Below are 14,614 nucleotides of genomic sequence, written 5' to 3'. Positions count from 1 at the left end.
GTGTTTCTTAGCACACCAGGGGTGTTGTTGGATTTACCAAAGTGTCCTGAGTGTCCCCTAGTGATTATGGGTGCTTATTTTCTCTGATTATCTGGATTCTTATTTTCTCTGATTATCTGGATTCTTATGTTCAAATCATACTGACTCCATAACTTGTGGGTGTTGTGACTCCTCCAATTGTCCAGAGAGATACTCAAAGATGTTGGGGATACCCAGTGGTTGTTATGAGTCCCCCATTATTCTAATGATATCACATGTTAAGTCCGAGAATCTTTCACTAACAATTAGGCCATTAGGTTGTTTTAAGCTCAAGGCTGTTAGGCTGTTAATCTTACTCTGACTTTAAAGTAACAGTTCTTGAGCCCAGGGCTGCCAGGGCTGTTAACCCTATCTTAACCGTAAAGCGTCAGTCCTTATGCTAACAGTCCCTTACATTCCCCCCTGTTTGCTGTTCATAATGAGGAATCTTGCTCATTTATGGGCCAGCTGAGGTCTCCAAGGGCGGGCACTCTTTCATATTGTTGTCTGAGGACCATGAGCTGGACAGTATTAACCCGATCTTTTACAAAATTAATAAGCTTGTTTAATATACAAGGGCCAAAGGTTAAAATAAGCACAAGTAAAATAATTGGGCCTACTAAGGTTGATACTAAAGTGGTGAACCAGGGGGATTTATTAAACCAAGTTTCAAACCAGTTTTCTTGAGCTTCTCTTTCACGTTTTCTTTTGGCTAGCCCTTCTCTAACTTTTGCCATAGATTCCTTTACTACCCCAGCATGGTCAGCATAAAAACAGCATTCTTCCCCCAGCGCAACACACAATCCACCTTGTTGGAGGAACAACAAATCAAGTCCTCTTCTATTTTGGAGTACTATTTCGGATAGAGAGGTGAGCAACTTCTCTAAGTAACTAATAGAGGTTTCTAACCTTTCTATATCCTCATCTATGGCCGCTCACAGGGAGGTCATTCCTGATTGTTGAGTAGCTAGGGAAGCTATGCCGGTCCCAGCTATGGCTATTCCTAAACTGAACAGAGTGGCAATGGTTAGGGCAGTGATGGGTTCTCTTTTACTTCTCACACTTGTGTCACTATCCCAATGTAAATACATACTCTCCTCAGGGTGATAGAGAACACGGGGCAATACAGCTACCAGGACACAGAATTCATTAGAGGCATTGAAGACCGAGGTAGATAGGCACGGGGTGAGGCCAGTCTTTGAACATATCCACCATCCATTTGTATTGGGGATGAACCATTTGATGTCACTTTTCCAACTAGGGGTGTGATCTATGGAGGCACATAGACTTAGCTTAGCCCGAGGCACTTTCCCTAAACAGGTTCCATTGCCACTTACTAGTTGCAAGGTTAAGACAATTTTATGATCCCCCCCATGAACACTGAGAGGGGTTCTTACTGTTAGAGGCCGTGTAAGTGGCATTAAGCCCAATTGCCTCGTAGAACGGGGGCTTAACGTCATAGCACAGCCAACAGGAAGTTGTGAGGTTAGGACTGGTGCCATTAAGGGCCTCATATACAGTGCACATTAGTTTCCGTAATGAGTCTTCAGTAGCCTGTGTAACAGGGGTCGAAGGAGTTACAGGGGTCTTGGGCTGGGTTCCTTCGAATTTTCTTGTGGTGTCTTTATCCCTGGATATTCCCGGGGTCTTGGTAGGGATAAGAGGGGCCAGTACTTTATTTGGACCTACCTGAATGCTAGTTGTTTCGACTGACAGTCGAATAGTCAGAAGACCGCCGGGGTGGGGGCCCATCCATGCCAACCGACCCATATCTAATTGGAACCCCCAAGTTAATCCTCACAACCAACCACGCTCTTTCCGTGCCGCGTCTTGGTTAAATTGGACACGTACCTGGGGTACCTGTTTCTGGTGGTCCCTAAAGGAGAATTTGACAAGATCTTTATTCCCCACATCCCACTGTCGAGGCCCATCATAGGAGGTGACACAACTCCAGCTACCACAATAGTAGCGGTCTGGGCCGCCACAGGCTTTCCAATTGTTTCTGAGGTTCCCCGGACAAGCCCCAAAACCTTGTGCACTATGTCCTTGATAGGTGTCGATTAAGGCCCGCTTGGACCTGACTGAGTAGTCATACTGCTGTCCACGTTTAAGGCCAGAAATGTCACGCAAGTCAAAAAACAAGTCTGGCCACCAAGTATTGACTGGGGCAGTATGGGTAGTGCTATTAAGGGTAGTTTGGGTCTGTCCGTCCGTTAGGGTCCAGGTTAGCTTATGGGGTTGGTGTGGGTTGATCCCCGTGTGGCTTTTTTCCCAGATGTTGAGTAGAAGCAGGACTAGCAGCCGCTTCATCGTCGGCGGAAACAGGGGGCTTGACGCTTCTTCGAGGCCTGAAGAGTTGCAACTTCAGAGGGTTATCAGGGTGCTGCCGCGCAGTCCATTCCTCAGCTTGTGTCTGCTCCAGCTGGTTGGCTCGGACACGTGAGAGTGATGGACCCAAGGCCCGATGCCATCAACCAAGAATCCTTGGTAATGGGTTAGGCGGGCATTGGTCATCCACTTACCAGGGGGACATTTCAGGACCCCCTCTATGGCATGGGGGGTCACCACCTTCAGATGCTGCCCGAAAGTGAGTTTATCTGCATCCTTCACCATTAGGGCTACCACCGTGATAATCCTTAAGCATGGGGGCCATCCTGCTGCAACTGGACCTAACTTCTTAGATAAATAGGCAACCGGACATTTCCAAGGCCCCAGGCGCTGCATCAGTACCCCTTTCGCTATTCCCTTTCTCTCATCAATGAAAAGAGTGAAGGGCTTCAGGGGGTCTGGCAATGCTAGGGCCGGGGCTTTTAAGAGGGCAACCTTGAGTGTCTCATATGCCTTCTGTTGGTCTGCCCCCCAGGCCCAAGGGACCTTGTCCTTGGTTGCATCATACAGAGGCTTCGCTATTTCAGCATACCCCAGAATCCACAGCCGGTAGTAGCCTGTCGTCCCTAGAAACTCACGGACCTCTCGGGCTGAGGTCGGGACTGGAAGTCTAAGAATAGTTTCTTTAATGCCCTCTGTCAGCCACCTAGTTCCTTCTTGCAGCTTATATCCCAGATAGATGACTGTTTGCTTGCATATTTGGGCCTTCTTTGCACTGGCCTGATAGCCTAGCTGCCCCAGCTCTTGGAGGAGGTCTCCAGTGGCCTGCCGGCATTCGGCTTCAGATGGGGCCGCCAGGAGAAAATCATCTACATACTGCAGGAGCGTAACTGAAGTATGGCTCTGGCGAAACGAGTCCAAATCCTGATTTAGGGCTTCATTAAACAGAATTGGAGAGTTCTTGAAGGCTTGCGGTAGTCTAGTCCAGGTCAGCTGCCCGGGGGTTCCCAAATTGGCATCATGCCATTCGAAGGCAAAAATGTGTTGGCTGCTAGGTGCCAGGGCTATGCTAAAAAATGCATCCTTTAGGTCTAAGGTAGAATACCAAATATGTGAAGGGGGTAAATGACTTAGTAAGGTATATGGGTTAGGGACCGTGGGGTGGATGTCTTCAACCCTCTTATTCACTTCCCTCAAGTCCTGGACTGGCCTATAATCGTTCCCCCCTGGCTTCTTAATGGGGAGAAGTGGGGTGTTCCAAGCAGAATGGCAAGGTTTTAGTATTCCAGCTTCCAGGAGACAGTTAATGTATGGGGCATTCCCTTTTCGTGCTTCAGAGGACACGGGGTACTGGCGGATCCGGACAGGCTGAGCCGAGGCTTTAAGTTCAACTACTACTGGTGCTTGGCGGACCACTCGACCTATACCCACTATTTCTGCCCATGCCTGAGGGTACATTTTAACCCAACAGTTCATCTCATGGGGCCATCCAGAAGGGGGAAGGTTGGAGGGTCTGTCTTGCAGGGCAAACAGGAGATGTTCATCCGCAAGAGACAGGGTTAAAATATGGAGGGGCTGTCCTTGGCCATCTAATACCTTGATGCCATCCGACTCAAAATGGATTTGGGCTTTGACCTTAGTCAGGAGATCACGCCCCAATAAGGGGGCTGGGCATTCAGGGATAACCAGGAAGGAGTGGGTAACTTGGTGGTGGCCTAAGTCCACTTGGGGCTTACTGGTCCACCGATAAGCTTTAGACCCAGTTGCCCCCTGCACCAGACTGGTTTTCTGAGACAAGGGCTCTGTATGCTAGTTTAAAACTGAGTACTGAGCTCCTGTATCTACCATGAATCCTACTGGCTTCCCCTCCACATATGCAATTACCCAAGACTCGGGGAGGGGAACCGAGTCCCATCCCCTCTAATCACTGTCCATCCCTGCCAGCAGAACTTGTGCGTCTGTCCGGTTTGGCCCTGGTGCTTGGGGCATTCCCTCTTCCAATGTCCATACTCTCTACAGTAAGCACATTGTCTCCTATCCAGTTGGGGACGCGGCCTCCACCGTCGGGCTGGACCAGCCAGATTTGGTCTTTCCCTGACAGTACCTTGTACGCCTGCCAAAAGATCTTGGCCATCTCCCTCTGCTGCCTCCTATTCTCCCTACTCTGATGTTCTCTGTCCTCCTTCCCGATTTGTTCCTGTAATTCCTGAGTTTCTTTCCTAATTCTATCTTCCCTTTCTTCAGGAGTCTCTCGAGTGTTGAAGACTCTTTTTGCTACTTTCATTAAATCCCGAATAGACATCTCTCCTAGTCCCTCCTGTTTATATAATTTCTTTCTTATATCTGGGGCGGCCTGGTTTATAAAGGACATAATTACAGCCGACTGGTTCTCCTCTGCTAGGGGATCCAATGGGGTGTACTGTCTATAAGCATCATAGAGGCGCTCCAAAAACACAGCCGGGCTTTCATTTTCTCCTTGCATTATAGCTTTTACCTTGGCCAGATTGGTGGGGCGGCATGCCGCCGCTCGGAGACCTGCCATAAGAGTCTGGCGGTAAACTCAGAGACGCTCCCTACCTTCTGCATTAGCATAATCCCACTCTGGTCTGTTCAAGGGAAAGCGCTCATCAATCAGGTTCGGTAGAGTCGTTAGCTGTCCATTGTCGCCGGGGACATTCTTTCTGGCCTCGGTGAGGATCCGCTCGCGCTCTTCGGTGGTGAATAAAGTCTTAAGAAGCTGCTGGCAATCATCCCAAGTGGGACTGTGTGTGTGCATGACAGACTCAAACAGGTCAGTTAAACCTTTCGGGTCCTCAGAAAAAGAAGGGTTTTGGGCTTTCCAGTTGTACATATCACTGCTTGAAAAGGGCCAATACTGGTATGCACGCTCCCCACCTGGGCCAGTCCCTCCTAGGGCTCGCACGGGGAGAATTGGCGCCCCCGCGGAGGTGGAGGAGGAGGGCTCCTCCTCTGGAGTTTCTTCCCGGTGTCTACGGGACCTCAATCTTTTTGCGGGTCCTTGGACTAGGGCAGGGGGAGGCGGGGTAGAGGGAGCCGTTGAATGAGGAAGCTCAGAAGCGGCGGAGGCCTCAGGCTGGAGTGGCGCCGGCGCGTAAGGGAGGGGGGAGTTCTCTTCAAAATCTAGATCTATTAAAGAGGGATATATGCTTGACCGTTCCTATAGGATGGGTTTTTGGGCCGGCTTTTCCGGGGGTTTCGGGCTAGCCGTGGGCCCCGCCGGCTGGCAGGAGGGTTCTGAAACAGTCAGGACCTTGGGGGGATCTTCCAGCTTGTCGGGGACAAAGGGTTTAAGCCAGGAGGGAGGACTCTCCACTAAGGCTTGCTATACCAGAATATAGGGATATTGGTCCGGGTGGCGCTGATTAACAATTTCTCGGACCTTCTTAATGATGTCTAGAGAAAAAGTCCCCTGGGGGGGGCCAGCCCACATTAAAAGTAGGCCACTCTGCAGAGCAGAAGGTGTTAAACTTACCTTTTTTCACTTCCACGCCATAATCACGAGCTTTGGCGCGGATGTCAGGAAAATGGTTCAGGAACAGAGTCTTAGGTGTTACTTGAGCCTGTCCCATAATGGTTATAAAGAGAAACCAGGAAAAGACAAAAGAAAGGACCAAAAACACAATGCCAGAAAATACACAACTTCGCACAGGACTTTTCAACATCCACCGGCCGGTCAACCACACTACATCCACAGGCGCCGTTTCAATCACACCATACTCAGGATCCTTACCCCGGGCCCGTCCGAACGGCGTCCACTGTGGACGTCGTTGTGCCACCTTCTCGTCGGGGACGTCTCCCACGACTTCCAGAGTTGGAGCCTCCAGGGTCGTAACCCGCTCCTTCCTTCCTGTGAGAATTCTCAAAAAAAACAGACCAAGCACAGACCAGACCAAGCAGAGACCTGTTTCAGCCTCTGGCCGAGGACTTGTTTCAGCCCTCCCTGATTAAGACCGGGGAGCCCTGTTTCAGTCTTCCTCCGGTCAGAGGTGGCCAAAACTCATACCGCGGTTCCCTCTATAAACCTCGGTATCGGGAGTTGTCTGTTTCTCTGAGAGTGGGGGAATCCTGGACGAGCCCCCAAATGTTAAGTCCGGGAATCTTTCACCCCTCAGAAAGACAGAGACACACACGACAATGCAAGTCACACAGCGAGGTTTATTTCCAGCTAGCTGGGGTCCCGGTCTCTGCCCGACACAGCGGGTTTTAACAAAGGACCCCTAGCCTACAAAGCTAAGGGTTTTTATAGCAGTTTTAAGGTGTTTAGTAATTACTAAAGTCTTAGGGAGTACAGTATGGACGTCAATTCTCACATAACTAAGACATTCTGTAATTTCTAAAGTCTTAGGGGGTGCATTGTGCTATGCTTCAAGGAGTTTACAACAGATACGTTTCAAAAGCTTCCATATCAGGAGATAAAACATCTGGTCTCTATGCCCACCTCCTGGAACTAACAATTAGGCCATTAGGTTGCTTTAAGCTCTAGGCTGTTAGGCTGTTAATCTTATTCTGACTTTAAAGTAACAGTTCTTGAGCCCAGGGCTGCCAGGGCTTTTAACCCTATCTTAACCGTGAAGTGGCAGCCCTTATGCTAACAGTCCCTTACACTGGTCAGAAAACAGATTGTGAGTCTGCGATGAAAGTGACTTATGTGGCTCTGCTTGGGCTCTTTCTTCCTCCAGACACCCCAGTGTCAGACCCTGCTGAGCAATTTCCGATTGACAGACCCTCCTCAGAAAGCAACATACTGACAACTTCAACTTGGATTTTAAGGATGGTGAGAAATACACTTCTGTTATTGAAGCCAAACTTTCTATAACATTTTGCTATGCATATCGGACACTTTTTCGGTCAGAGAGGGAATATTGAAAGTACAACGAGACATTATTCTACTCCTCCAACAATGCTGTGATCAACCAAACAGGAAAGATCACATATGCATTGACAATGAATTGTTGGGGAACTGTAATGTTCACATGTCTCTGCTGGATACCTAGAATGATATAGCTACCATGGAAAACAGTTCAGTATTTGTCCTGGATGTTGAGAATGAAAATTTCACATGACCATTGATATATACACAATAGTGTTTAAAACAGATACCCAGAAACTCCTAAGCAAAATTCAGCATGACACTGTAGATAATTTCAGAAATGGTCAACGGATGAATGCATTTGTGAAGACAGTACATGTATAAAATGAAGAAAGGTACAGTTACAATTGTGACAGAAGTCCTGATACTGGCCACAGAAAGAGAGTATCTTGAGAAATTGGCAAGAGAAAGAAGCTGGTAACCTAGGCCACGTACACTGTCTCTCAATTAAGATAACAGAATGACAATGTCAAGTTCATAGGGAAAGACAAACAAATGAGCTCATAGACACAGACAATAGTTTAGTGGTTACCACAGGATAAGGGGGGTGGGAGGTAGAAGATGAGGGTAAGGGGGATGAAATATATGGAGATGGAAGGAGAACTGACTCTGTGTGGTGAACACACAATGGGATTTATAGATGATGTAATACAGAATTGTACACCGGAAATCTATGTAATTTTACTAACAATTGTCACCCCAATAAATTTAAAAAATAAAATAAAATAAAAATTCATAGGGAAAAAAGGCAGGTCAAGCCTTTCAAAATAGGATATACTCCAAATTACTCTGGGGACTCCCTTGCTTGTGAGCTTCTTCACAAGCCATTTGAAGAGGGGAGCGCACAACAGAGTCTGACCCTGGCTTAACATAATCTGGCGGAGGCTTAGTAGGCATGTCCCAAACCGGAGGCTGCAGCGGAAGACCCCACATACAGGGCTTCTCAGGAGGTGGTTGCAGAGGGATTAACTATGGGGGGATCTTTACCCCGAGGATTCCATTGATCTCTAAAAGGAATCAGGAGACTCCGAGGACAATTTCCTCCATCCACAGCAACTTTAATTTCTATCAACTGTCCCTGAATCTTCTTTAGCTGATCTTCAAAAGAAAATGCAGTGTCTGCAGGTTTCCCACCTTCTTGAGCCAGAGCCACCAAAGCAGGGTATTTGTCCCTATCATATTTGGCTGCCTCATCCTCTAATTCTTTTTGATCCTGAGGGTCTAAATCTTCCCAGTGCTCGACCGGAGCTTCCTGATTAACAGGCTCTTTGTTAATCTTAGAAAGTCCTTCTGTGTGTTTGGCTCCCTCCTCCTCCTCTCTCTCCGCCAGAGAAGCGGCAGGTGGAAGAATTTCCTCATTTCAGCTTGTTTCACTTTCTCTAGCTTACAGCCCTCACGCTTGAGATCTAAGCAATCCCTAATCAAAGTCCATAACCCAAATGTTTCTACAGGGACCCGCTGAAGTCCATGGGCAGCATAATAATCTTGTAACTGCTCTCCCACTTTCTCCCAAGTTCCCAGACTGACAGTGCCTTCTTCTGGAAACCACGGACAGACCTTTTTTATAAATTCTAAAAACTTGTCTAACTGTTCTCTGCTCACCCGACTGCCACAGGCGGCAAGCAACTTCTTAAGTCCTCTGACATACAGGTCCTTGCTGCTTGCGTGACCCATTTTTCCCCTTTTTCGGCCCTTCAGTCAACAAAGGAAACAGTCAGATGCCTGTCTGGCCGTGCCCCTCGTGGGACTAAATCTGTCTTGGCTAAGGCGCTTCGGTATAAGTCCCCGAACTGGTGGACCGAAGTCCAGTCGCCGTTATGCCGTATGACAGAAACGGAACCGCAGATTAGGGCCCAAGCAAGCTCTGTGACAAGAAGTCGTGGAACTATCACTCATTCACACATTCATTCGACCGAGGGGTAATATTACATCTAAATTTATCGTAAAACATCTGTGTCTTACTCACCGCGCATCCACTGAAATAAGCTCCTCTAGGAGCCGGGCCCTTGCCACGCGGTGTTCCTCACTGTTACCCCCGTATTCAGGTCCCTGTTCGGGCGCCAAGTGTGGCGAGCCAGCCGCCACAAGTCGATCAGTACCTAAATGGGGGAGTGGGAATGGATAAAAGACACTCACACAAATGCTGATGCGGCCGGTGTTCAGTGATGCTGAAGCCCCGAGTTTATTCTTCTTCACCAATATATGCAGTTTGAGTACGTGCAACTTAACAAAGAAAATATGCATTACCTTAGCAAATGTAAATTTTTAACTTTGACATAGAGGATACAAAATCACTGAAACTCCCAAAAGTAATTATCCTATCAATTACCCTGATAGCCATCAGTCTTCTGTGTCCGGGAACTGGCCGCTCCCGCCACATTCCTCAGTAGCTTGTAAGCACCCCCCAGGTGCAAGCAGAGACAATGCCTCAGGAGCGGAAACAGGTTATGCATTAACCGAGCCATTCTATTAAGGCTCGGAGTTAGCTGTAACCATGGCTCCCCACAACTGACTGTCAAAAATAACAGAGCATCATACAAATGTGCATCCTTCCTCTCCATGTACCAACACTCTGTAGACACTACTAAGCAAATGATGAGGGCAATCAAGAAATGCATGCCCTCACTTGTTAAGTATGATGAGTGGTTTTTGTTGAAAATGACCATCAGAGACTAGAAGACTTGATCTACCTGTATCTGGAGCTCACATTCATCCTGTAACACCCTTAGACGGGGCATATTTTGGAGCCAGCATTTACACCAATTGCATGTCAGTTCTTTCTACTCTTTGAAGTGTCAAGGTGGTTCCTGGCAAGTCATTTTTGCTAGGCCCAATATCCTCAATTGCATGAGAATAAAAGCTGTACAGAGCACAGAGAACAGTGGTGTCATACTCAGGGCTCAAAGTGGAATGATTGTCCTGGGTAAATTTCTGTGCAACAAATGGTACAAAACACCTCTGTGGCTACAGCGTCCAGGAGAGGGGATGATTACATCACAGTTGTCTTTTTTGTGACATATGAGGATACTCATATGCAATTGGCCAGGAGGCTGTTGGGCACAGTTTAAAACTCCTGTTCTGGGCAGAAAACAGAGTGTAAGTCTTTGATGAGAGCAAATTCTGTGGTGCTGCTCATGCTGGTTTTCCTACTGATACCCTCAGTGTCAGACCCTGCTGAGCAGTTTCCTGTTCACAGACCCTCCTGAGATAGCAACGTTCTGGAACCTTCATCTTGGCGTTTCAGGATGGTGAGAAATACACTTCTGTTATTGAAGCCACTCAGTCTATAACATTTTGCTATGAAAACTGGACTCTTTATTAGTCTGGGAGGGCAAACAAAAAGCACAATGACACAGTATGCTAATTATTCAAGAATGCTGTGATCAACCAAAGATAAAAGATCACTTGTACATTGACAATGCAATGTGGAAGGACTGGAACACTCATATGACTCTGCTGGATACATAGAATGATATAGTAACCTTGGAAAACTGTTAAGTATTTGTCCAGTATGTTGATAATGGAAATGTCACATGACCATTGATATATACACAATACTATTTAAAACGGATGCCCAGAAACTTCTGAACATAATTCAGCACTGCACTGTAGATAATGGCATAAATGTAGAAACACAATATTCGGTAAACTGATGAATGCATTAGCAAAAGGGTTAAATGTACAAAGTGAAACAAGATACAATCATAAAAGTTACACCAGTCCTCATACTGGCATCAGCAAGAAACAATCTTGAGAAACTGGCAAGAAAGCAGCTAGCACCGTCTCTCATTAAGATAACATAACGACAGTGTTAAATCCATAGGGAATGAAGGCAGCTCAGTGTTTTCCATGGCGCAATGTGTGGGGCAGTGTCGATAGGAAGTGTAAGTTTTATAGCTTGGATCTCTATTGTTTGCTTGTAATCAGAAAAATCATATTAGACAGAAAGGATTGAGGAAAGCACAATACTGTTGTCATATGACAAAACTGAAATGTATTTTTTAAAGGTTAAATTGGCAAACTGGAGGTGTGAAATTTACCGAAACAATGTAAGGTATATTCCCAATAAGCACGTCTCCAAAACCACAATTCTTCTATTGTTGTGATGGCATTGCCTCTTAGACCTTTGGGCAACAGCAGAAAGCTCCTCAGTTCTAAAAACAAACAACGTCAGTGAAATTTAGGTCCCAATGGAAGAAGTGCCCTTGCTAGAAACAAGTGTGGTTGTGGATATTCACCTGTAGGAGTAGATTACCATTTTACAGAGACAGCACTGATTTTGGAAAGGAGTTTTCACAGATTTCACAGATTGAAAGTGAGAGAATGATTACCAGTGAAAGAAGTCTATGAAAGAAAACATGATGGGACTCCTCACATGTAAGCAGAGATATTTCCTTCCAGTGGAAAGAAAATTGGTCAGAGAGCTGGTGCAACGGCTGTGTCTCTTGCGGGGTTCAACCTGGGCTATCCTGAGGAACTTGGAGTCTAAATCAGACTAACTTTCAGATTGTTGTAAATCTGCTGTGCCTCTCCCATTCCCTTCCATGTTACTGAGGCCTCATACAGTATGCCTATCTGTTTCATCTTATACATTTTGTGCATGTTGTGTGCATAACGTTAATACTCTGATCTTAAATGGAAGAAAATTCCAAATTTTCACACTTTTACTCAAAGAGTCTGTATATTTTACATGTGGTACTCCATGTGTGGTCAGAGAATCTATTGTGACTTCCAATTCTTTGTTACATCACTTGCTAAGGTTTGGTAGAGAGTGTCTTCCACGGAGAAATTCAGTGTCTTGACAAGTAAAATATGGAGAACTACAGAATATCCTATGCCAGCTACTGTGCCTACTCACAGAGAAAGTGGACATTTCATTCTTTGTTATGTAATTACTGGCAACCCTGACCTTGGATGAATTAAATCCAGCCATCTGAAATCATCCGGCTGACAGGCAGGCAGATTGAAATTCAAATTGCAGAACTATGGATCCCATCCTGCCTGTCAGAACTGACAGAGCACCATGCAAATGTGCATTCTTTCTCTCCATGTAACAACAATCGCTTGAACCTACTAAGCAAATGATGATGACAATCAAGAATCAGATGCCCTGCCTTGATAAGCATGATAAATATTTCTTGTTGAAAATCACCATCAGAGACTGGAAAACCTGAGCTTCTTCTATGTGGAGCTCACATTCATTTGGTAAGACTCCTACATGGGGCATATTTTGGAGCCCATGTCACACTAACGGCATGTCAGTTCTTGCTCCCCATTAAAGTGGCAAGTTGATTCCAGGCAAATCTTTATGGCTGGGCCAAGGGCCTCTGTAGTATGGGAAAGAAGACTCTATAGAGGACAGAGAATGGTGAAGTCACACTCATGGCTGAAAGTGGAAGGACTGTCCTGTATAAGTCCCTTGGCAGCAAAAGGTCCACAAAATCTCTGTAACTGAGGCCTCCTGGAGTGGGATGACGAGGTCACAATTGTCTTTTAGTGACACATCAGGATACTGATATGTGATTAGCCGGGGGCTACTGGGCATGGATTACAGCTCCAGCGTTTGGCAGACAACAGTTAGAGTTTCTGAGGAAACCCAGCTTTCTGTAGCTCTTCTTGATCAGTTCCTTACACCTGATGCCTTCAGCATCAGACTCTGTTGAGCATTTTCCTGTTGACAAACCCTGTGGAGAAAACAACCTACCAGCACCTTCATCTTGGAATTTCAATACGGTGACAAATACACTACTGTTATGGAAGCCACATGTTCTATAACATTTTGCATTGAAAATCTGAGACTTTATCAGTCAAGGATGGAAAATCGAAAGAACAATGAAATAATATGCTACTCCTTCAAGAATGCTGTAATCATCCAAAAAAAAATGTGTATTGAAAATGAAATTAAGAGATGAGGCGAGGAAAAATAGTGGCGTGAGGTAAGCCTCTGTAAAGCTTCCCTGGAATTTACAACAAATCGACCAACAACAACTCCACAAAGGACTCCCGGCCTAGCAGACAGGCAACGTGAAGAGGCCCACTACCAAAATCACCTACAGGTGGGAGATTTGTGCAGGGGGGAGGGGGAAAGGGAGAAGTGCGGAGACCGAGTCCCGTGGGCGCAGGACGCAGACCTAGATCAATGCTACGAGCTCGCTGCTCCTGAAACTACCGCAGCTGCGGGAGAGGGAAGAACTCGGACTGCTAGGGCTCCACTTATAGCCCACAAGGCTGAGGGGGCAGCAAATAACACGGCTGAACCCAACGCTCAGAGCAGAGACCTCAAAGAAAAGACTGAGAGAAGAAGGCTGAAAACGGTGGTTTAAGCCCTCACTGCCGAGCAGAGAATGGAAACCTTAGACACTGAGACTAGCTGACCCCTGCCTCCCAGAGCTCACCCTGCCTCCACCTGCCCAGTGCTAGAAACAGAAGAGTAGCTGAGTCAGATCAAAAGAACAGAATATTGCTGTTCTGAGAATTGTGGACCGCAGACAAAGATTCGCAGCTCAATTAGTACTGGCAAAGAGGAGGGAGCTGTGGAAGCAGGACTGGCTTTGGTGGCAGTCACTGCCATTGTTCTGAGCCACCTCTCACAACTCACCCCGGCCAGACCCCACCTATCTGGGTGGATCCCTGCAAGAGTAAACAGAACTGCTGAAACTTACGGGCTCTGAATCTGGAGCTGGAAGAGCTTTGGAACATCAAAAACTCTCTGCATACCCACCGGGATATTGCGCCCTGTGACCTAGAAAAACTATTAACAGAGGAGAGGCCCGTCTTCCAGGGAATACACCCATTATGTGAGAAGCTGGAATAGTGCAGAGAAAACACAGCACTACCGTGTGCGAGAAAAAAAATAAGCTGCAGTCGGAGAAAAAATAAAACATTCTACCAACAAATACTGGAAAATAAAAGAAAGACCACTTCTGATCAACCTGTTCTAGAAGCCACTCCTGTAGATGTTTAGGAAGAGAAATAGTAAACCAGCAATTGTCATGAATATCCAAGGCAACAAGAAAGCTCAGAAAGAAGGTGAAAAATCTCCAGAAAAGAAACTTAAACATACAGAAATATGTGACTTAAATGACATGGAATTTAAGTTTGCAGTTCTGGAAAAACTCAATGAGATGCAAGAAAACACAGATAGGCAGATAAATGAACTAAGAAACAAATCACAGAACAATCAAAGAACAGCATGAGTATTTGACGAAAGAGATTGAAATTTTTAAAAAAAGGACCAAATAGAATTTCTGGAGATTAAAAACTCAATAGAAGAAATTAAGAATGAAATAACCAGCTTAGGTAGTAGAGTTGACCAGATGCGGGAAAAAATCAGTGACATCAAAGATAGAAACCTGGAAATTACCCAATGGAAGACGA

The 14,614-nt window shown here is 46.2% G+C and overlaps 1 protein-coding gene across 1 annotated transcript; it reads right to left on the bottom strand.

Moving 5' to 3' along the window:
* Positions 1–2,382: 2,382 nt before the first annotated feature.
* LOC148754341 (uncharacterized) lies at positions 2,383–8,911 on the bottom strand. The gene is given in 7 exon segments (XM_088795337.1): positions 2,383–4,305; positions 4,308–4,468; positions 4,471–5,493; positions 5,840–5,927; positions 6,015–6,214; positions 8,026–8,149; positions 8,840–8,911. Coding segments are annotated over 7 exon segments (3,591 nt in total).
* Positions 8,912–14,614: the final 5,703 nt, after the last annotated feature.

Source organism: Rhinolophus sinicus, unplaced genomic scaffold (genome assembly GCF_057876585.1).
Source record: "Rhinolophus sinicus isolate RSI-liver-muscle unplaced genomic scaffold, RSI-T2T HiC_scaffold_23, whole genome shotgun sequence".
Taxonomy (NCBI): Eukaryota; Metazoa; Chordata; class Mammalia; order Chiroptera; family Rhinolophidae; genus Rhinolophus; species Rhinolophus sinicus.
Note: the sequence above shows the minus strand (reverse complement) of the source record. Positions and strands in the feature narration are given on the sequence as shown.